This window comes from Corylus avellana, chromosome 6 (assembly GCF_965113065.1).
Source record: "Corylus avellana chromosome 6, dhCorAvel1.hap1.2, whole genome shotgun sequence".
Taxonomy (NCBI): domain Eukaryota; kingdom Viridiplantae; phylum Streptophyta; class Magnoliopsida; order Fagales; family Betulaceae; genus Corylus; species Corylus avellana.
The window spans coordinates 30,341,868-30,364,665 of record NC_142495.1 but is presented as its reverse complement, the minus strand read 5'-3'; the positions used below and the strand labels follow the sequence as shown (position 1 = coordinate 30,364,665).

Sequence of the window (22,798 nt, the reverse complement as noted above, 5' to 3'; positions counted from 1 at the left end):
GGGCTGTCGGGAGTGGTCACGGCTGCCCTCGGCCACTTCTATTTTATTTCAATTTTTTTTTTTTTTTATATGAGTTTGTAAAAAAAAAAAAGATATGGGGTTTTTCATAATTTTGATTAAATTCTAATTTTTAAATGTGTTGTTGTCAAACTAAGGAATATGAATAGTTGTCCCCAAGAGGTAGCTCAATCGGTTGGGACCACACCTAATGAAGCGGAGGTTACTAGTTCGAATCTCCCTCCCCCTCTTGTGCGGACATGTCAAAAAAAAAAAAAAAAAAAAGAGAATAATTATTATATTCCACACTCTTCTATTCCTAGTAATAACTATTCATTTTCCAATGGCATAGACATTTCGCAAACTAAATGAGACCAACATTTCATATGTGAAATTATATAATTTATGAATGGTGTTAAAAATTGTTCCCTACATGCAATGATAAGAGTAACATGTTCATGCCAGAATCTAATGACAGCGTCAACTCAATGCCCTAAAGTACCCTATCTACAGGGGGTAGGTATCGGTTCAGTTCAGTTCGGTAAAGTCATTATCGATCGGTTAACCGAAATTGTCTGTTAAATCGGTTAATTCACTGATTTCATTTCGATAACAATTATTTCATAATTTTCGGTTAATTTCAGTCAATTAATCAGTTAACCATGAACTTTTTTAATTGGGTCAATATTATTTTTAAATGCGTCAAAATTACTTATTTTGGGGGCCCTTTTTTTTTTGCTAAAATAACTTATTGAACATTAGATGCAAGCAATAAATATATAAAATGAAAAAAACTTACCAAATACTTGTAACAAAACATCACTTTGAAAAGTCTATTCGTCAAAGCCTTAATTTGTGTCAAACTTGGCAGTTAGATTCGGTTTGGTTATACATATTTTGGTTCAATTAGGTTAACTGACAAAAAAAAATTTATACCGATTAATCAAACCGACATCAATATAAAAAAATTCATACCAATTTTTGACTTGAATAAGTCGATTCACGGTTAATTTCAGTTCAGTCATGATCAATATGCTGTTAATTTGACAACCCCTACTTGTCAGGTTAGCCTAGCCCTCAACAGTAAGTACCCGAAGCAACCAACAATGTTGCATATTTACAAAATTCTTTTTTTTTTGAAACTGCATATTTACAAAATTCTAACGTTGCAAACTTGCAACTGGACTTCAATCTCACCCTGTTCTTGATTCCAACTCTGAACCACACAATTTTGGTTTCAGGTTCGAAATCTATGGTTGCTTTCTATTTTCCTTAAATATATTTCTTTCTTAACTCATTCTTTAGTATTATGGCTCCTAAATTACATTTATCGTTCCCAGATACAATACTAATATGTTTGCGATGCTTCCGTGCATTCTCTATGTGACCCGTTTCTCTTTGTATCAAAGTTCTTTACCAACTCTAGCAATTGCCTGTGTTGCGCCATTCTTCTATGTTTGTTTTTTCATATTCTTTTTCCAATTTTAGTTAGACTACCTGGGTGCTCTTCCTTACCTTTCAATTAAACGTATGCTCGTTACTTTTTCCTTCTTCTTGTTGTTCTACGTTGATAATTGCTTCTTGAATTATGAAATTTCCTACCTGAATTTGTACCAATGTCATCTGAGAACTGAAGATGCTTATTAAAGTTTATATTTTTACCCTTTGATGCTGGGTTTGTTTTTTTTAGTTTGATAAGTTGCCAACTTTGAGTGATTTTTTCTTATAGTCATGGGTAGAAGGAAGCAAAGCCATCCCCATCATTCGGGTAGGGTAATTTTAGAAAGCCATGATACCACTGAAGCAGGGCTGCAGAATCAGCAAGCTATCAATACCGAGCAAGTGCAAAATAATGAATTTGATATAGCTGATGAGCCTTATTTCGTGGAAGTTGATCGAGCTTCTTGGGTTTCAGATGAGCACCTTGATGTTTCGGAAATTGTTCTAACTGCTTTGAATTTGCGGGAAGGGTTTTCTGGCTGTGAAGTGAGTGAGGATTTTTTCCAGGATTCGAAGTATACCTTAAGGTTTAAGGTGTGCAATGTAAATGAGTTTCTTGGTCGTATTAAACTAGGTCATTGGCCCGTGTTATCCTCTAGTGATGTATCTTTAGAACTCGTAAAAATATGCACAAGAGATGATACAGAGAGACACTCAGTGATTTTATCAGGGAGTTTTGATGGACCGGATGAGGGTATTTCTGGTCTTGTTCACTTGGCAAGTTTGAAGTTTATGACACTTAGGCCAGTTATAGGAATTACATCGTTAGAGAACATTTCATCTTTCAGAATGAGGGTGGAGATTCTTAAAAGTGCCTTTGAAGCTTGTGAGTCACTTTTGGAGAATAAGAGGCAACAATGGAAAAGGAGTATGATGAATGTAATGGCTTGGCTGAGACCAGAAGTAATGACTTCGGAGGCTAGGTATGGCGTTACTATATCAACAGAAATGGAAAATGATCTGCTGCTTACGGAGATGGGAGATGGTAGTCTCAATGCAAAAAAGCGTGCAAGGCTTGATGCTGCTGGGTTTTATGAAGCCATTAACCCATCCAAGTGAGTAATAGTGTTGTGTGTCTCTTACCATTATTCTTCTTTTAATGCTATATTATGTTATGCAATACCTGTTCTTTCCAACTTCTAAATTTTCTGGTTTAATCCTGCCTTTTTTAAGTCAATGGCATATCTTCTGTACAGAGTAAATCCAATGCTTGCAGATGATATACCTGACTTGCTTCCTGAGCTGAGACCATATCAGCGTCGTGCAGCCTACTGGATGGTACAACGAGAGAAAGGAGATTCAAGAAGCTTGGTAGGAAGTGGGAAAAGTTCGTTTTTCTCTCCTTTATGTTTGCCTGTGGATTTTCTCGACACACGTACAAAAATGTTCTATAATCCATTCAGGTATCATCTTCTCAATTGGTCCTGTGTATTGTGGAAAGATATTTGCGTTCTCAATTTGGATTTACTTTATCTTCAGCCCTCTCTCTCTCTCTCCCCGTATGCTTACTTTTACTTCTGTTATGTATTTTTTTTCAGTGGAAATGTTTCTTTGCAGCCAGAGCAATCTTCACCATATGTCTTTGGTGGAATTCTTGCTGGTAAGCACCACTTCCATACTGACTTGCATATGTCAAAGCTTTAATGATATCTTCTGTTTTCAACAACTTCATCCAGAAATTGTTAAAAAATTAATGTTGTTCAAAATTAGATATTATGCATAAAATTGGCCATATTTACGTCTTGAAAATGTAGTGTCCTACACAAAATTGTCTCTAATAAACTGAATACTCCATGGGACCTCATGGTTAAAAGGCCAAGATGAGTATAGCTGGTGGCCTTTCGGATTGCCTATGTTGTCACCCTGTTTCTTTTTCATAAATAAGGTTATGCATAATTCCTTATCAAGCTCAGATTCCTTACCAAACAATTTCAGATTATGTCACTTGTACATCTAAATGTGCTCCCAAATGTTGAGAGTGGCATGTTGGTGCCTAGATTTGCGATAGAGAACCTTGAAAATTAGCTTGGATGTGTAAGCCTGGTTGAATGAGTGCTAGTCATGATATTGACTAGTCCTAACTCACCTTTTCTAAAATTTGTATTATTTTTTTGCCACTTGGAGCAAATGAGGGTAAGGAGAGGAATACACCGAAGAACTTTTTTTTGCAAGCTTTTTTTTTTTTTCAATTCATTGTGATTAATTAATTGAAGACAAAAACATATAAGAGATCTTCTGAGAACGGTGGCTGTGGTTTGTGTAATTTCAAATTGTTAAGTGTAGTAAGTCTGTTTGAATATGATATGGCTCTGATTGATTTGACCATGATGATTATGACTCTTATGACTTCCACAGATGAGATGGGTTTGGGGAAAACAGTTGAACTGCTTGCTTGCATCTTTGCTCATCGGAAGTCAGCATCTGAAGATGCCATATTTATTAATACTGAATCTGAGGTTCCTTGTCACCAGAAATCTAATCTTAAGAGATTGAAAAGGGAGCGTGTTGAGTGTATCTGTGGAGCTGTCAATGAAAATCGAAAGTATAAAGGATTATGGGTACAGTGTGACATATGTGATGCTTGGCAACATGCAGATTGTGTTGGGTATTCAACTAAAGGAAAACATCTAAAATCAAGTGAAGTTTCTGGCGGACAAGGATTTGAAAAGAGATCAATGGCTGATACAAAAAAGCACATGAGAAAGAAAAATACGGCCAACATAGTTGTGAGAGAAGGGGAACACATTTGCCCACTATGCTCGGAACTGATGCAAGCAACTAACTCTCCTGTTGCTACTGGTGCCACTCTTATAGTCTGCCCAGCTCCTATATTGTCTCAATGGCATGCTGAAATTATACGGTATAATTTTTGCTTTTACTATCCCCCCATTCTTCTTAAATCTCAGTATCCCTTAATAGTACATTTGACTTAATTTTCATATTTTGCATAAGTTGTTGAATTCTAAGATGAACTTTATCTTGATCTATATGTTGAGCAATTAATCTTCATGAGATGTTGCGTTTCCTTAGCATTTTACATGATGAGAAGATCTCCAATCCCTATAGCTTTAACTAGTTTTCCGGTCATCCAAGAACCACATTTGCGCTAAGGGCCATTGGGAAGGCATTATGGGAAAAATTTTAGCTACGCATGGGTCCATCATGTTTGTGGGAGCACAAGTCCTCATAAGTGTGATGATGAACATTTATATTCTTGTGCACATCTGCGTGCGCGCTCACACAAAGATTCTAAATTTCATCCTTGCTCATACCATATGTATCAACTGACGCATTGTTTGTAATCTATTATCCTAGTCATACACGTCCAGGTTCTTTAAAAACTTGTGTCTATGAAGGCGCGAAAATCACTTCTCTTTCAGATGCATCTGAAGTGGATATCAGCGAGCTTGTCAGTGCTGACATCGTATTAACCACATATGATATACTTAAAGAAGATCTGTCACATGACTCTGATAGGCATGAAGGTGATCGACGCTTCATGAGATTCCAGAAGAGGTTTGTGATTTAATGTTTTTGTTTGTGATGACATCTTCTCTTTGCCCAAACTTTGCTCCTTCCTTACTTTTGAACTATTTTACTCTACTCTGTACAAATTTCTGAGCACAGGTATTAAGTTGCAGCAAATTGCTTGTAAGGCTCTCTTATAGTGTAGATCTAGCTCGTGTGTCAAGTATTTCAGGCAACTACACCCACAGAAATTTTCTGCATAAGTTTGGAATTAATTCTATTGCTGTGGAGATTTGTTTGATAGCCTAATAAATGTTTTGAGAAAGAAAGAGAATGGCAGTTTTGGAATTAGAAAAGAGAAAGTTTAAATAAGCTACTGTCCTAGTTTGGTGTTTTATATCAAACTAGCATTAAATACCTCTGAGGAATATCCTAGTTCCACTCTGATCTAGGATATGTTGTTTAATATCTGCATCTGGACCTGTATGTATATTTTTTCTTCAGAAATTAATTTGAATGTGATTACTTACAACCAACATTAGGTCATGATATTTATTTCAGTTTTCAGAAGCTTTCTATGTTTTATTTCTGATTCATCAGTACAATGTCTTTCCTAAAATCAACAACAGTTATCTGTTGTAAACTTCATTTTTGTCATGGTCTGTTTCTAAAATTTTATGTAATCAGTTCCAAGACCAGAAGGAGGAGGAGGCCTAGATAGGTTGATAGCCAGCTAAGAAAAATGGTCACACTTAATGAATATTTATCAGTTACTTGGTCACATATAAATGCTCATCAATTGCAAAAGACTTATGCAGTCCAGGTGTAAAGACTTCCCTTTTTCCTTTGATACTATTCCTTAGAAACATTAATGGGTTAATTTCGGATGTAGAGCTCTCTGAGTTGAATGTTTTACAATGGGAGGTCATTTGGTTGCAGATTTCCTGTTATTCCAACTCTTCTTACCAGAATATTCTGGTGGAGGATTTGTTTGGATGAGGCTCAAATGGTGGAGAGTAATGCTGCTGCTGCCACTGAAATGGCTCTTCGGTTATTTGCTAAGCATCGGTGGTGCATAACAGGGACTCCTATACAACGCAAACTGGACGACTTATATGGACTTCTACGATTTCTTAAAGCAAGTCCTTTTGATGTTTCTAGGTGGTGGATTGAGGTTATACGAGATCCATATGAGGTATATGGTTCTCTATATTTTTCATTTTTGGTGATCTAGTATATGCAATGTGACTGTAAGGGGGCTATGCATGCTACACTTGGTACTGCATTTCATATGATTGGAAATAAGTATAGCTTGGTACTGCATTTCATATGATTGGAAATAAGTATAGTCCTTTATGCTACAACTTCCTTGCGAGGTGATAGAATTGCTTGCTTTTCCTTCTCTTTTACCCCTAAGTTCTTTCAGTGGCTAAATACTGGTGCTACCCTAGCAGTTGAGCGTGCAATGGTGGACACTAAAGACTGTCTTTGCAATGTTAATGCTTATATTAAATAACTGCCGCTGCTTGCCCTTACCCAAGGATTTAGAAGGTATTTAATTGAAATCAATAAAGTTACATGACTTGTCAATGATTCAGCCATTTTGATACTTTGACCCATCAGTGTTATATCGTAAAGTTTGATGTCAACAGTTCAATGATGGTGTTAGAATTTAGGGTTTCTATATTTGGTTAGATATTTTCCTTATTAGAATATTTATCACTTATGTATGATTGTACCTTATTTGCATTCACTTCACCTACCACAATTCCCCTATAAAAAGGGATCATTTGTATTGTAAACACATTCAATTGAATAAGAGCAAAATGTAGCCCTATGGCAATTCCTTGTGGTGGGTGTAGGTCTCTAAGGCCGAACCACCCCAAAATCTCGCCTCATTTTTCTCTCTTGCTTCCACTTCCTTTTTATATTTCATCACAAAATTTCTACAAATGGTACCTAACACATGTTAATGCTTATATGTTGGATTTAGACTGGAAAAAAAAAAAGGAAAAAAAAAAAAAGACCATTGTATTTTTTATAAGGTTCATTGTACTAATGCTAAACATACATAGAAGAAAAAGTTTTTGGATGTCAACAATCTCTGAAGGTTTCAAAAACATTTTAGAGGTGCTCCTCCTTTGCGGAGAAAATGAGCGATAGACTTTGATATTTCTCTTGGGAGAAGAAGATGCAGTTTATAGAAGTGTTCATTTAGACAACCATGAAAAAGGATGGACAGAGAATGAAATATATTCACGTCTCTATGACATGTATAAAGCTAGCATTAGGTTGCTAAACAGTTGGCATGATGGAATTTGTGACAAAAGTAGTAAGCAATTATGCTTTTGTAAGTTTATATAATGATTCCAGTAACGACATGTAAAGAGCATTGAGTAGCATGTAAGAACTCTTCAAGATGTGGTGAACATTTCCAAGGAGAGTAGAGTATGTTCTATTCGAATGTTAGATTTTGACCTCTTCTTAACTGATTACTTATTTATAAATTCATTAGTCATATTTAAGATAAGATACCTTGCACATTTTTCTCACAGGAGTTGGGGCCAAACCTACTAATGAAACATAACTTTGAAAAGACTTATTATATGAGATATCCTTCTTTTCTAAAGAAAAGTACCTAAGTACCCACCTCCCTCTCAAACCCCCTTCCCCCCCCTCCCCCTCCTTCCCACCTCCCATTGCACATGGACCTTTGCTTTCACATTTGTCATGTTGTCATGTACTTTAGTCTCTTTCCTTGAGTGGTTTTACCGAGCCTTTGTGGAGTTCCAAATATTTGTATATTGCTCCATTTTCTTAATGTTGCTATTTACCTTTCCAGAGGAGAGATGCAGGAGCTATGGAATTTACACATAATTTCTTTAAACAAATCATGTGGCGTTCATCAAAAAGATATTTAGCAAATGAGTTGCAGCTTCCCCCTCAGGATGAGTGCGTCTCTTGGCTCACTTTCTCACCAATTGAAGAGCACTTTTACCAAAGGCAACATGAAACTTGTGTGAGTTATGCCCGTGAAGTTATTGAAAGTTTGAAAGATGATTTTCTAAAGAGGAAAGTCCAAGGTTATTAATTTTTATTCTGTGACTTCACATAAGAGTCAGTTACAAGAAATATACCAATTTTCAAGTAGGACAAGCAATTTTTAAAGTTTACACTTATGTTCTTGCCACTTTTTCCAGGTTCTGTATCTTCTGATGCTTCTTATGATCCTTTCATAACTCATGCGGAGGCTGGAAAACTGCTAAATACACTCTTGAAGCTTCGCCAGGCCTGCTGCCATCCTCAAGTGGGAAGCTCAGGGCTGCGTTCTTTGCAACAATCCCCCATGACTATGGAGGAAATATTGATGGTGGGCGAATTATGAGAAAATTATTGGTCTCTTTTTATAGAAAAACTTTAGCAAGTAGTTCTTTCTGTCTAAACAGATTGTATTCTGTAGGTTCTCATTGGTAAGACGAAGGTAGAAGGGGAGGAAGCTCTGAGGAGAATGGTTGTTGCTTTAAACGGGCTTGCTGGGATAGCTATAATTGAGAACAATTTTGGTCAAGCAGTATCATTGTACAAGGAAGCACTGGCTTTAGTTGAAGAGCAGTCCGAAGATTTCCATCTAGACCCTCTATTGAATATTCACATTCATCATAATCTTGCTGAGATACTCCCATTGGCTACAAACTACTCAGAACAACTCCACTCAGAGGGACAACATTTCCCTGAAAGCTGTGAAAAGAAGGCCTCCAAAATAGATGGCAGTGAAGAGTGTGATCAACATGTTATGAAGAGGCGAAAAGTGAGTGGGGAAGACTCTATGGATTTCACAATTGAGGGTGGGAATCCAACAGGTTGTACAACTGGCATATCAGAAAATGGCTTAAATGGTGATCAAGAACGTGATATTGAGCCCCATGTATCATCCAGTTACATCAGTGAAAAATGTTTAAGATCAGTGTGTGAGAATATAAAGCAGAAGTACTTATCTGTGTTCAGTTCAAAGCTATCCATAGCTCAACAAGAGTTCAGAAAATCTTACATGCAGGTATGTTTCCTCCATGATGTTCCATTGCATTTGGGGATTTAAGACGTGATATATATTTTACAATTTTATTGTGTTAAATACGGATAATGCACTTTGATGTTATGGATTTGTTAGCAATTTGTGCTGCAATCTGATTATGTAATTACAATTATTGACTGGTCTATATGCAATCAGCTCAGATTTTTTTGGTGGAAATTTGAAAATTTAATTAAGAATCATCTTAAAAATGTAGATCCATTTGCATCTTTCTCATACAAAACCAAAGTTCCGTAAGGAAGCTTATCCAAGCATATGTCTCTAACCACATAAAACTGCACATAAGCTATACTGCCTCCTACACGTGTCTAGACCTCCATGCTCCAGCCAATTTAGAGATCTTCCTGACCACTGTTCTCACCCTCCAAGGGACTTCTTTAGGATCACCAACAGTCCTTTGCATTTGTCGAGCCAATAGCAGTGGTAATATTTCTCAATTTCTTCTGGCATCCCAACTCCATGCCAAATCAGATAAATTCCTGCTCATGTTTCACTGATGTAGGAGAAGTAGTTAAAGCAAGAGCGCACAATAGCCTTCTCTAGTGATCCATTATCACCCCCTACCTGGGAGACACTTCTCACACTCTCACACTGGTGTAATGACCTTCTTTATCAATCAACCACCACCAACAGGAGGAGCACCCCCCACCCCCCCCCCCCCCCCCCCCCCCACCCCAACCATTAATAACTTGTTACGGAATTCTGCACACAATGGACAGTAATCCACATCTTGAGTGCCTTTTTTTTCTTTTAATGAAGTATCTTCTGTAGCAGTTTCCCCAAACTTCTTTTGTTTTTGCTTTGCAGCAACAAAGAGAAAAGAAAAGCATGTTTCTTCTCTTGCTTTTTAGAAAAATTTTAAGATATATTATTTATTATTATGGTTAACAAATCTACTCTTAAACTAATCACTACCATGTGATAGAAATGTTATAGTGCAACACATTTTAAGATTTTAATATTTATCACCATAACTAATGGTAGTCAACTTCTTTAGGAGTTCCTTTATTATGTTTTGAACAGGCTGGATAATCATGCAGTTCGTAATGTTTATGTGTTAAAGGTTGTTTCTTATAGTTTATCTTACATCGCGTATGATTTATTTTATTTTATTTTTTATTATTATTATTATTTTTTTGTGGAGGTTTGTCATGCGCTTGGAGACAGAAAAAATCAACATACAGTTTGGTGGTTGGACGCCCTGCATCATACTGAGCAGAACAAGAACTTCTCCAGTGAGCTGATAAAAAAGATTGAAGAAGCCATCTCAGGAACTCCAAACAATTCAAGGTCATCAAGAATTTCATCCCGGTTAGTTATTTATTTTACTCTATATTATATTATTTTGCATTAAATATATTGACTATTTATCTTTGATTTCCCAAACCATTATTTGTAATTGTCTTAACATTGAATGAGATATACTTTCCATCTCAAGAGGGCAGCTCATATTTTTGCTGAGGGATACTCACTAATTATCATCAATTATTGTGAAGAAACCATCTACTTGTTAGTCTTGAATTGTTTATTTCTGAAAAGTGTTTAGCATAGAACAGAGCACACTCAAAATTGGATCAAGTTCTAATTTTCATATCGACTCCCTATCTTTCTAAGATTACTGAATGTCATTATGAGGTACTTTGTGCAAAAAGATTAATGACATAAATTTGGAATTCATTATAATTAGTGATGTATTTGTAGTCATTATGTAAACAATTCTTGATTTAAATCTGATAGCAGTTGCATCAGAATCAGTGACAATACACACCATGGTGTAAACATGGATGTCAGACCTTGGTATCCAGCTTTTCATAGAGGAAAAGAGTGCTAGAAATCATAGAATTCCATGGTAACTAGGAATATACTATGTTAGAAGGCAAAGGTGAAAACCCTTTGCCTGGTGTTCTCAATAGAAGGTAACTAGTAAATGTAACCTTGTGAAATATTATGTTTCTATTGGATAGTAATTTTTGTAGCTTCTAGTCCAGATTTCGGAGCATAAGTTCTCTAAAGTATCATATACAGACTGGTTTGGATCTATTGGAGGACTCTAGGATAGTGTTACTTGATCGACTCCTGGAAATTGATCAAACAATGGAGAAACCAAAAGAGGCGGATATTGAACGGGTGAGATACTGTCAAAATTGCAACGCTAATGGGGATGGTCCTGCATGTGTTGCATGTGAATTGGACGGATTATTTCAGGTTTGCTAATCAACTCGTCTATTAACCTTAACTCCTTGACAATTAAATTCGTGGTGGTTTTTCAGAATTCTTGACTTCTTTCTCCAGGATTACGAAGCCAGGCTCTTTCGTCTTAATAAAGAACATGGAGAGATGATTACATCTGCTGAAGAGGCCTTACATTTTCAGAAGAAAAAATTCGCGCTCAATCATTATGATTGGAGCAAACCAAAGGAAGTCCGCGAGAAGAGAGATGCTGGGGAAAGAGTTGTGGTTGGTTATAATTTCATTGCCTTAAAGTGCATCCAAGTTTTGCTTACGCCTATGAAATTCAGATTTATTTTATTTTATTTTTTAAAATTTCCAGATATTTGAAGCCTCGTTGTCTCCTTCTTTCTGAATTTCAGGCCCTTGACACAATGCAATTATGTACTCTCTTGTCACCCAATTCTCCCCCCACCCACATCCCAAAAAAAAACCAACAAATTTCTAGGGAGAAGGGGGAGAGAAGGATAGAGAATCAATTTCTCATATTTTATTCCATCAAAGTCTGCTTTCAGTGGAACAAATCATAAATAGACTCACAACTAAACCCTAGAGCAACGCCCATTTATTGATTTACCTAACATAATCTAGGACAACGCCATTTATTGAATTACCTAAAATAGTCTAGGGCAGCACCCATTTATTGACTTACCAAAAACATAAAACTAAATATTAATAACCTAATTAATTAATAAGATCTAAATTAAAATAAAATTTGTGTCTTGCCATCTGCATCAGTAGTCTTTTATTCCTTATTTTGTGGTGTTCATCGGATGAAGTTGAGAACAACACACTAAATCCAAATCATTGTCTGGAATGCATTTTATAAAACTAATGTTTCTCCATCCTGGAGTTGAATTATATATGACCACATATTTGTTGACCTCCTCGCCGGTACTGTCTTTCTTGTTATTTTTCTGTTAATGATGTATCAAAAAATGAAAGAATTTAAATCTACAGTTCATTACCTCTTAAACCCACAAGTACCGGGAGCAACTATAACTAGGTTTGGGTTTGATACAGATATTCTGGGAATTTATTATTGTCATTTTCATTCCTGGCAGTTAATGTGATTTTTAAAAAAGTGAAGAGCACTTGTTCTCATAATTTCTTTTGTTGATAATATCGACTGATAGGTCTCAAGATCTCCATCTGAATTGGAAATTGTTCTTGGAGTTATCAAGAGCTATTGCAAGGCTCAGTTAGGGAGAGAGGGTATGTCAGAAGCCAAGCAGCAGCTACACATTCTTGAGGTATAGCCTAATCAATCCCTTTTCACTGGCCGCAACTCCTTTACTACCACCAGGCATTAACCCATCATGCCCAAATGATTTGAAGTAGAGAACCTCATTCCTTATTTTATTGGCCTGTTAATTGCCTGCTCAAAACTTTCCAGGAGTCCTAAGTCAATATACATGCAACTATGCATGGTCAAAGATTTTTTAAAATATGTGACCTTTTCTTTTCACTTGGTTAAGGGCATGCGAAAGGAGTATGGCCATGCACGGTCCTTGGCAATAGCTCAAGCTCAAGTTCTATGTGCGCATGATGAAATTAAAATGGCGACAACACGATTACATCTTAAAGAAAATGAGAATGATATAACGGTTGATGCCTTAAGTCAAGAAGAATTACCTTCAGCTAGTGTACAATACTCTGATGACAAGTTCATCTCTTTGGCCTTGTTGTCACGTATAAAAGGGAAACTTCGTTACTTGAAGGTACAAACGCATAGTTTATCGGAAAGTTTCAAGTTTGTGAATAGTTTTCATCGGTATATTTTCTTTGCCGCTGTTGGTACTAAGTCTATGTATCATTTCCAGGGTTTGGTACTGTCAAAACAAAGATCGCCACAGGGAAGCCCAAATGATTCCTCATTAACTCAAGAGAAAGGTAGCTTGTCAACTTCTTCGGAACTGAAAAGTGGATGTGTACCCAAAGCTCATGAGGAAACATGCCCAGTTTGTCAAGAAAAGTTGAGCAATCAAAAGATGGTTTTTCAATGTGGCCATGTTACATGCTGTAAATGTAAGTCTTCATCTCTTGTGTGCATTGCATTATTCGTGGTCTGGCCTCAGAAAAGTAAGGAACACTAGAGGTACCTCGAAGAAAATTTTCAATCCATCCACGAGTATATTGTTGCTCCTAAAAACAGAGAAATTAAGGCTATGTTTGCTAAACTACTCTCAAACTGTATTTTGTTTTCAGTTTGAATTTCTCACTCTTCTTAGATACATTAGCAAACAATTCGCAACACAAAACACTTATCAGTTTGAATCTCTCACACCTTCTTATACGAATATTTTGACAAAACAAGTGCTTAACTTTTATAGTGGTATGAACTAACTTATTATTTAATAAATAAAAAATAAAAATAAATAGAGTTGCGACATGGCCAGGGACAGAGGAAGGGGGTGGCCCATATAGGCCATGGCCACCCCCAACTCACAAGGGAAAAAAAATAAGTTGACGAAAAAAAAAAATTTATATTGTAATTTTTTTTTTTTTTTTGGATATCGACCCCTAGCAACACAATTTATTGGCCATTGGCCCCTGCCCATACCAAACTCTGCCTATGTCCCTACGCGTGGCCACCCTAAGTGAAGGAGAGGGGTGGCCACACAGCCACTACAATAGGCCAGGGGTGACCGACGGCCACCCCAACAAAATCGGGGTGGCCGTGTAGCCAACCCCTCTCTTCTATTGAGGGTGGCCACACAAAAACTTTTTTTTTTTTTCTTTTTAATTTTTTGTAAGAAGCTGGCTCTACATCCATTTTGTTTTCTCAAAATTAGTAGGTGTAAGCCACAAAACATTTTCTCAAATGTGGACCACACCAGGAAACACTTCTTGCCGTTATCACATTAAAAACACTTTTTAAAGCACTGCTGCAGGGGTTAGTGGTGGCTTGCTCCTATAGTTGTTGACAAGTCTCTCTCTCTCTCTCTCTCTCTCTCTCTCTCTCTCTCTGGCGACACGTGTTAGCGTGTGCCGACATTTCTTGGCTTGTATGGGGTTGTCTAGGGTATAGGTGGTGTTGTATTGAATCCAAACACTTACCCAAATACTCTAACAAACATAACCTAAATTTTTTTATTTGAAAAATCTTAACCACTTGAAAAGAAAATCCCAGAGAACCCTTAATTGGAGGAAAATGCCATTTGTGAAGTGGTATGTTGTACTTCCTTGAGTGAACAATAAAGTGAGGCTCATATCAGCAATCTAAACCAGGATACTAAAAAGGGGCTATGTTCCCATACACAACCATCTGTTTTTTGAGGGCTTCTCTCTTGATTGGTAATTCCTCTCATTTTGATCGATTTCCTCTGTACAAAATTTCTTCTAATTGCAATTTCATATTTCCCTCTTGCAGGTTTATTTTCAATGACTGAGCGGAGGGTACAGGATACTAAGTTTCAAGCCAAATGGGTAATGTGCCCAACATGTCGACAGCATACAGATTTTGGAAATATTGCTTATGCTGATGATGGACAAAATGAAACTTGTAGTTCGTCTGTGGGTCATTCAAATCAAGGTCATGCGAATTTTGAAGAATCTATGATTGTTCAGGGTTCATATGGAACAAAGGTATGCTTTCTACTAATGCCTTGTCACAAGCTAGTTAGGTATTGGTGCCATAGTAATTTTATCTTGGTTATTCTGAAGATTGAAGCAGTCACAAGAAGAATCTTGTGGATCAAGCATACAGATCCAAAGGCCAAAGTTCTTGTTTTCTCAAGTTGGAATGATGTCCTTGATGTATTGGAACATGCCTTCACTACTAATGACATCACTTATATCCGGATGAAAGGAGGCAGGTGAGAGATCCTTCAGACAACTCATTATGGAATTCACTTGCAGATTTTGACTGTAATAAGCCAAAGAACTTTGTATAGTATTCAATGATAATGACCCAAGTCTTTTAGTATATTAGGTAGTTGCAAATGAAATTATGGAGAATTGGACCAGACAGGCCAGTTTGACCGGAAAACCAGTAAATCAGCCCCTTGTTTGGTTCTGTCCATTCACTGGACTGCATAAGTGAACCAGTCAAAATGTGGTCTAATCCTATTGAATCTACAGGTTTATGAAGAGCTATGTGTTCAACCCGGTTCTTTAGAAGGGGAAGCTGAATGAAAAAATGACTAATATAAGATGCATGAGCCACTAGTACAGCACACTCCAGAAAAATCTCCAAATTATCACATTACCCCGGAATTAGTAAAACATAATAAAAATATAAGTAACTCAAATAAACTCAAAGATAAGATGAAGTGAACGCTCTTAGACATGGCCAAATGACTAGGAAACTTCCCAAGTGGGCCCCAATCTTAATCTTGCCACATAAGATAGGTGTAGAATCAAGGCATTCAGGCCTTCCGATGACGCTTCCTGTGCTATTAACAATCTCCATAAATTGGTTGTCACCTGCTTTCACAAGTCAGGATCATTTCTATTATTGAGTCTTCATCTCTGGTTTTTAAGTTGTTTACATCTTGCTATATTAGACAAACTTTCTGAAACTCAAATTTCATAAATGAGAAGCTACTTCGTTGTCCCAATAGAGTATGGGTTTCGGCAGGATAGATCAGATTTATCTAATACTTCACTGAGTCGAATACAGTAAAATTCCCAGTAGCATTTGAACTCCTTTTAGCGTTGCAATTCCTTTCTTTCATAGATGTGATCTCCTATGATATTCAGTTATTCCCCCTCCTCCTTTCCTCCCTCCTTGATTTTCTAGAAGAATCTCTGAAGTAGATTTTGATTTGGTGCCTGCAGTTAGCATATTTAATAGCATTCAATTATACAAATTTACAGCTCTCAGTTCCTGTCCAAAATCCTTCCTGCCAAGCCTTAATCACCCCTAGTCATAACCTATCATGCACTTACCAGCTTTGACGAGTGTGTGTGTGTGCGCTTTTTCATATTGCTTATGGTTATGGCTTCATAAGTACAGGAAATCACATGTTGCCATCAGCAAATTTAGAGGACAAGAAAACAGTGCCCAGGGAACTCAGAAAACACATGCCCAGCAACCAGCATCAAATTTTGTTCAGGTGTTATTGATCCTAATCCAACATGGAGCCAATGGCCTCAATCTCTTAGAAGCACAGCATGTTGTTCTTGTTGAGCCGCTACTCAATCCAGCAGCAGAAGCACAAGCTATCAGCAGGGTACACCGAATTGGGCAGGAAAATAGGACACTCGTTCATCGTTTTATGGTAGGTGCATCTTTCTAGTTATGCAATTCTCATCACATATATACATGAAATATAGAGAAACACACCCACACACAAACAACAAATACAACACTCATGCTCCCGCTAATATGGTTAACATTTGATCAAAGTATAGATGCATGGACAAGTGGGGTACTTAAATCTCTCTTGTTCTTGTGTAGGTTAAAGACACCGTTGAAGAGAGCCTGTACAAATTGAATAGAAGCAGGAATACCAATTCATTCATCAGTGGGAACACAAAAAATCAAGATCAGCCTGTTTTGACACTTAAAGATGTCGAATCCCTATTTGCAACAGTAGCACCTGCAGTACCAGAAAATGATGAAAGATTAACTGAAAGTCTCAGACATTTGCCACCTTCGGTTGCTGCTGCTGTAGCAGCTGAGAGGAGACTCAAGGAGCATACGACATGTTCTTCATGAGGATCAAATCAGTCAGTCTGTGGTAGCATAAGTTACTTGATAGAATAGAAGTGCAACAAAGCAATTTTCTGGGTCCAGCCAGATGTTCTCATCATAACCATGGCAGCCCGTTAGGGCAAGCAAGATAGCGCATCGCGTCACCCTAGGTTCTCTAATCAAAATTTTGTCTGTTGGTATCAAAGTATTTTCCTTTTTGTATATATTTAGATGTTTCTTCCTTTTTCCCCTTCATAAAGAAAATTTGTTGAGATCTCTGTGATGACAACTACGGAGGGCGAGGCTAACTTAAAATAGGAATTCATTTGTGTAATAAACTACTGATTCATTTTTTCTATTCAGGAAATAAATAATGTATTTCTATGGAAAATCTGATAATTGACTGCCCCCTCAACTCAACTAGAGGGAACAACAACAAGCTTTATTCTATTCCAATGAAGTTTATTTGGCTTTCCCTCTCTGTTTTTGGAAATGTAATAGCGCGTGTGAATCATGAATCCATGATCGATTAGATTTTATTGATTTAACAGTTTATAATCATATTCCTGGAATGAGGCACATATTTCCCTAATCCCTGCTCTTTTGGATGCACAACAATGTTTGACTAGGACGTAAATCTTAATGGTCACTATGACTATGAGCATCTCGAACACTCTATCAACAACTGTGTTACACGTGGCACATGGTGCATGTCACGTGTGACGTGTGCATTCTGAACCCAGTAGCAACACGTGGACAAGCCCAACCTTTGTATAAAAATATAAATACATTCCGAGAGGCGAGAACCCCAGCCTCAGAAACAGAGACTGAGTTGTTGACGAAATGAATATGGCAGTCTCGCTTTGTCACCGCACCCAAACACCCAACCTCTCTTCTTCTCGTCCCCAATGCAAAATCAAACACCATCATCGTCCAGATACTGGCTTGAGCTTCAAGGTTGGCAAGTGGGGATTGAATCGTGGATTAGCGGTGAGATGTGCGACTCGGGGTTCCGGTTCGGTGGCTGAAATAGAAAAAGAATGGGAAGCTGAGATCCACCCAGATAGAGAAGAGTGGATGGCATCGGTGGGGTGGCTGAGACTAAAGTGTGGAGAGAAAAGAGGTGTGGTGGAGCTGTTGGAGTGTTTGGAACGCGAAGCAATTATGGGAGAAGACCAAGGAAGGGAGCCTACTGACTACAACCGAAGGGCTCAAATCTTTGACAGGAGTTCCAGAGTTTTCCAGGCTCTCAAGGAACGTACGTAAAGCCTCTTCTAGAGACGTGGCATGAAGGAAAATGTAGTGAAATATCTAATAATGGGCAATGATATTTTATGATATATTAATATATATGATTCCATTTCCATCATACCATACCATCTGTTAGCAATCAATCAAAGTAGTCTCTTACCACATGCAACCATCGTATACAAACCAAAGACTATCCGCAATCCACATTTCTGCAGAGTTATATTAATATAGCATACAATTTGTTTCAATCCATACAAATGGCGAACCAAATAAAGCCTTTGATCCAATAAAATTTCAGCATCCCAACAAATAAAACCTAACAGTCCTACAAAAACAAGGATAAAATTCTACATATGTAGTTTAGTTCCTACACTGAAATTTCATAACGTTGACTGCACTAGAGCTGAATCACAATAACAGGAGCAGCTTCAGAATTATCTCATAATGGTAACCAATAAAAAATGGCTAGCAGCAGCTGGTAAGAGAGGGACGCTAAAACTAACAGAATTTCCAATGGTTATTGCAGTTTACACATGTTACGTACGTTGTCATAGGCTCATCGGCACTCCGCGTCTGCATTTGGTAGTAGGTGCATTTGCGTTGCCCACATCGACCACACCTAAATTGATCGGTTGTCTCTTTGGGTGCCGCTCCACGCTCACAGTCAAATAACGCTTTCTCTTCAATCTTTCGATTCTCATTTCGCCTCTTATCACTTGCCATTTCTGCTGTGCTCATGTTGATAAGCCTCTCTGGTTTGACATGTCCAAGAAGTACCCTTCTCCGGAAATCTGGGTTGTTAGCATCCTTAAGGTTAAACATTAAGGATCTATACTTAACCTTTTGAGCCCCTAGAGAACTGCCCCATCTATCAAACAGAACAGACTCTACAGAAACAGCAACTCGAATGGGGTCACACGAATTCACTTCCTCCTGAATATACTCCTCAGCCTCACCAGAAACTTTAGACAATGCTTCATGAAGAATTTCTCGTACTTTGTCCCGCGTGGAATCATTAGATTTAATCATTGATGTCAGCTTTGGGGGAGCACCCGGGCCCAGCAATGGTTTCTTCACTCCAGAAGCTTCCTTCTTCTCCTCTCTGGTAATCTTTTCAACCTTAACTTTCTCAGCTGAAGCACTTTTCTCAACCTTGACAACATCAACACTCGAAACCTTTCTCACTGTCTTGACAGCATCTGACCTTGAAACTTTCTCCACGCTTGGCATACCATTCTGAACAATTTTCTCAACCTTAATGCTTTCAACCTTTGAAACATTCTCAACCTTCGTGGAAGATGTCTTCTGATCCTTCTCGACCTTGGCAGTCTGTGCATTTACAGACTCAACTTTGACAGAATTCTTATCATCCAAGCTTTCACTTTTCTTGTTTTTGTTTGTTTCCTTTATAACAATGTCCTTCCATATCTCAATCAGGTCAGAAGCAAATGATTGGATTTTTTTCCTAGGATGCTTCGTCAGATGTCGAAGACGCTTCCCAACCTGAATTTCATATTAAAGAACACACCAAATCTCAAATTCATTTTCACAAGGAATTAAATCAAAGAAATTACAGCACTGCAACATTAACACGCATAAATCTGAAAAATACATATTATTTCTCTTACAATATTTCAATGTTCTGAACATAGAACACCAATCAAAATAAAATGATCAGAATATAATAAAAGGACTATTTCAACCACCAGCTATAGTGGGATCCAATTGCAAGTACGGAGACAAGCTTCACCAGTACACGAAACAGGTTGATATGTTTCATTAAGGATAGTTGCAATGAATAAAAACAGTTCTAGGAAAAGAGAAAGGTATAAAAGAAGAACCAGGATATCATTCTATCAAGGACATTAAATACTCTATTTAATTAACGAGAAATACTAGAAAAGAAAGGGATATAAGATTCTGAACCACAGTTTCAGACTTTTTCGTCCAGACAAAACAAAATGAAATAACCCAATGCAACAGAATAATCGAGTGATCAGAAAACTGCTGAATGCTCCTATTGAATATCGAATTTACAGGCAAAAAATTTATCAGCTCTATGGGATTAAATCCACTACTCGGCAGTGTTTTTGTATTCATTAGCCTCATTTGGTAAAGGCTATACAAATACTTTTCTGTACTCAAAACCAAAAACACATTTTTCCTAATTTTCCCAAAACCATTAGCAAACAATTCAATACACAAAACACTTTTCAAATATGAACCCACCAAAAAACATTTCTCACCTATTTATCACATCAAAACACTTTCTCAAACCAAAACCAACGAAACACTTTTCAAAATCATTATCAAACATACCCAAAAGTGAAGATTGAGAACCAAATTGTTCTTGCTTCATTATGCATCTCCTTATAGCATATTATATTCTACAGCTTTTTGACACAAAAAAACATTCAGGAAGAATCTCTCAGTCCAGATCCCAAGTGCTTCTTAGCCCAAGTTAAAAAAATTACCCCAAAAAAAAAACATAGTACACATACACATTGGTGAAGATTGAGTGCCACCACATGATCAAATTTAGATATCACCATGACCCTTCTTTAAGAGTACCATCCAAGTTTATTATCAACATTAGTTGGTTGAGGGGCTATCCGACAAGCAGGAACAACAATTATGAATAAAGATTAAAGATAAAAATCGAAAGGCAGTAGCGCGGGGGGGGGGAGGGGGGGGGGGGGGGTGGGAAATGAAAGCTAAAGACATCTGGGTGCTTAGAGGTAAAAGTCTAAAATGAAATGTCTATTCTTTCTACCTTTATTATGCTCATCAAATGAGCACTATATATGCTAATAAAAGATATAATGCAATTGATAAAATAGTAAAAAGAACGTAAAATCGAATATAGAATTTTAATAATGGAGTTTCAAAAATAGCCATTCCAAATCAATTTGTGGTACAAGAGACAAACTCCGGAAAATGTTTATCAAGTGTTGGCTCATACAACGTTCTTGAAATAAAAATGTAGCCATTCCGCTTTAAGATTTTATATTTACCTCACGTAAGCACATCATCCATGAAATATGAATCAAGAGACGCAATAAGCAACATTGTCATTTTTTTTTTCTCACTCTCCAGTTTTCTTGTGTTCAAAAATGTACTAAATTCTAAGCTCAGCGCTAAAATTTCAAAACCGCCCACCAAAAATCACCAGAATAAGAAATCACACGTGCAAAATCCCAAATTCTAAAAGAAAAAATTCCAAAGTCATTCACTGAGCTCCATCAGCTCTTTATAAATTATTTATGCAAGCCAAAAGGAAAAAAAAAACAAAAACAGCTTAATTATAAATAGAGTACCTGGGAGGAGACAAGAACTTGGTAAGTGACAGGAAAATCCTTGAGCTGGCGTAAGGCATCGAGGCATCGACTTTCCTCGGATCCTCCGTCAGCGGAGGCCGCAGCGTCCGCTGCTTTCTTCGCAGCTTCGAACAATTCCACCAGCTCTCTCTCCATAATCCCCACTGTTATTCGCTTTAAATTTCAAAAATATATAATTAAATTAAAAAAAAAAAAAAAAAAAATCAAATCTACAACAGCGAACATCAAGAAGAAAATATTACCCTTGTTTGTAAAAGAACAGAAAAGAAAAGAAAAACGGAGTAGGGTGTGAATCACTTACATAGATCGGCCGTTGGAAACGAGAGGGCTTTAGCGAGCTCCTCTTCTTTATTGATTTTTAAGAAAACCAAATCCCTAATGGATGTGGATTCTTGGAGCAGCGACTGAAAGAAGAAAACGAAAAGGGTATCGGCCACCTATATATTATAAGGGAAGGTAACACTAACCTATAAGAGAGTTGGGAGATCGACGGCTGCTGTCGGCGCACGTGTAAGCACGTAAGATTGGTCTCTTCTCTTCTCTAGATGCAACTTTGGAACTGGTCATACTCCTACTCCTACTGCTACTCTTCCTAGTCGTACGATTGGATTTTGTTCCCCAATTTGGATGCATTTTTGGATTTTTAGACTTGGTACAATCTTAATCTTGTAGATTATGATTCCTAGATTCTTCCCTTTTTATCTTTTGTTTATAAATAGATAGTTTCATTATTATCTCAATAAAATGTTTCAATTTAGAAAATAATAATTAAGCATTATTTAGAGATTATAAATGCTAAAACAAAACAAATTTCATTAGTAGTAGAAAATCTAGAATATCCTATTAATCCAATCTGTATACTATACAATACAAATAAGATAGATATGACCAGAATAGGGCTTGATACATGGGTCACGTGCGAATTCAACTCCTACTACCAAAAAGACCCTTTCCCCTAGTGCTTTAAAGGATCTCCATATTTATTCAAGGTATTACACTTTTGTTTCAATAAAGGGAAATGACCAAAATTCTGATTTTAATTCATTTGGGACTGACGCATGAAATTCTCTCATTCCCAATGCATCATCAAACTGAGTTAAGTAGATCTAAACTTGAATTGTTCTGTAAAATGCTTAATCTATTGTAAAAAGATTGATCGAGAAAGTAAGTTCTCCTAACCAAAGTCAATGAAATATTGGACTAAAAAAGCCGTCCCCTCCTTTTATGAGTAGTTATAATTAAGATGATGTACTGAACATGAATTGAAACGTGATCAGCAGCTGT

General features: G+C 37.1%; 2 protein-coding genes across 4 annotated transcripts; one reads left to right on the top strand and one right to left on the bottom strand.

Moving 5' to 3' along the window:
* Positions 1 to 1,151: 1,151 nt before the first annotated feature.
* LOC132186678 (RING-finger, DEAD-like helicase, PHD and SNF2 domain-containing protein) lies at positions 1,152 to 17,409 on the top strand. 2 transcript variants are annotated; one of them, XM_059600683.2, is made up of 20 exons: positions 1,152 to 1,238; positions 1,727 to 2,552; positions 2,694 to 2,900; positions 3,036 to 3,097; positions 3,853 to 4,357; positions 4,813 to 5,013; positions 5,905 to 6,160; positions 7,808 to 8,048; positions 8,166 to 8,335; positions 8,426 to 9,019; positions 10,200 to 10,366; positions 11,044 to 11,260; positions 11,348 to 11,512; positions 12,421 to 12,537; positions 12,763 to 13,005; positions 13,108 to 13,312; positions 14,658 to 14,872; positions 14,951 to 15,102; positions 16,245 to 16,509; positions 16,689 to 17,409. In XM_059600683.2, the coding sequence occupies exons 2-20, from the start codon at positions 1,729 to 1,731 to the stop codon at positions 16,947 to 16,949; spliced, it is 5,067 nt and encodes a 1,688-aa protein (XP_059456666.2). In that variant the 5' UTR covers positions 1,152 to 1,238; positions 1,727 to 1,728; the 3' UTR covers positions 16,950 to 17,409. The 2 variants fall into 2 exon arrangements, with proteins under 2 accessions (XP_059456666.2, XP_088373552.1); XM_088517426.1 differs by having other exon boundaries at positions 14,658 to 15,102.
* Positions 17,410 to 18,367: 958 nt separating this feature from the next.
* TFIIS (transcript elongation factor IIS) lies at positions 18,368 to 21,964 on the bottom strand. 2 transcript variants are annotated; one of them, XM_059601703.2, is made up of 3 exons: positions 21,816 to 21,964; positions 21,494 to 21,667; positions 18,368 to 19,679 (listed from the first exon to the last, which is right to left on the bottom strand). In XM_059601703.2, exons 2-3 carry the CDS (start codon positions 21,647 to 21,649, stop codon positions 18,675 to 18,677), a joined length of 1,161 nt encoding a protein of 386 aa, XP_059457686.1. In that variant the 5' UTR covers positions 21,650 to 21,667; positions 21,816 to 21,964; the 3' UTR covers positions 18,368 to 18,674. The 2 variants fall into 2 exon arrangements, with proteins under 2 accessions (XP_059457686.1, XP_059457687.1); XM_059601704.2 differs by having other exon boundaries at positions 21,494 to 21,657.
* Between the last annotated feature and the right edge of the window lie 834 nt (positions 21,965 to 22,798).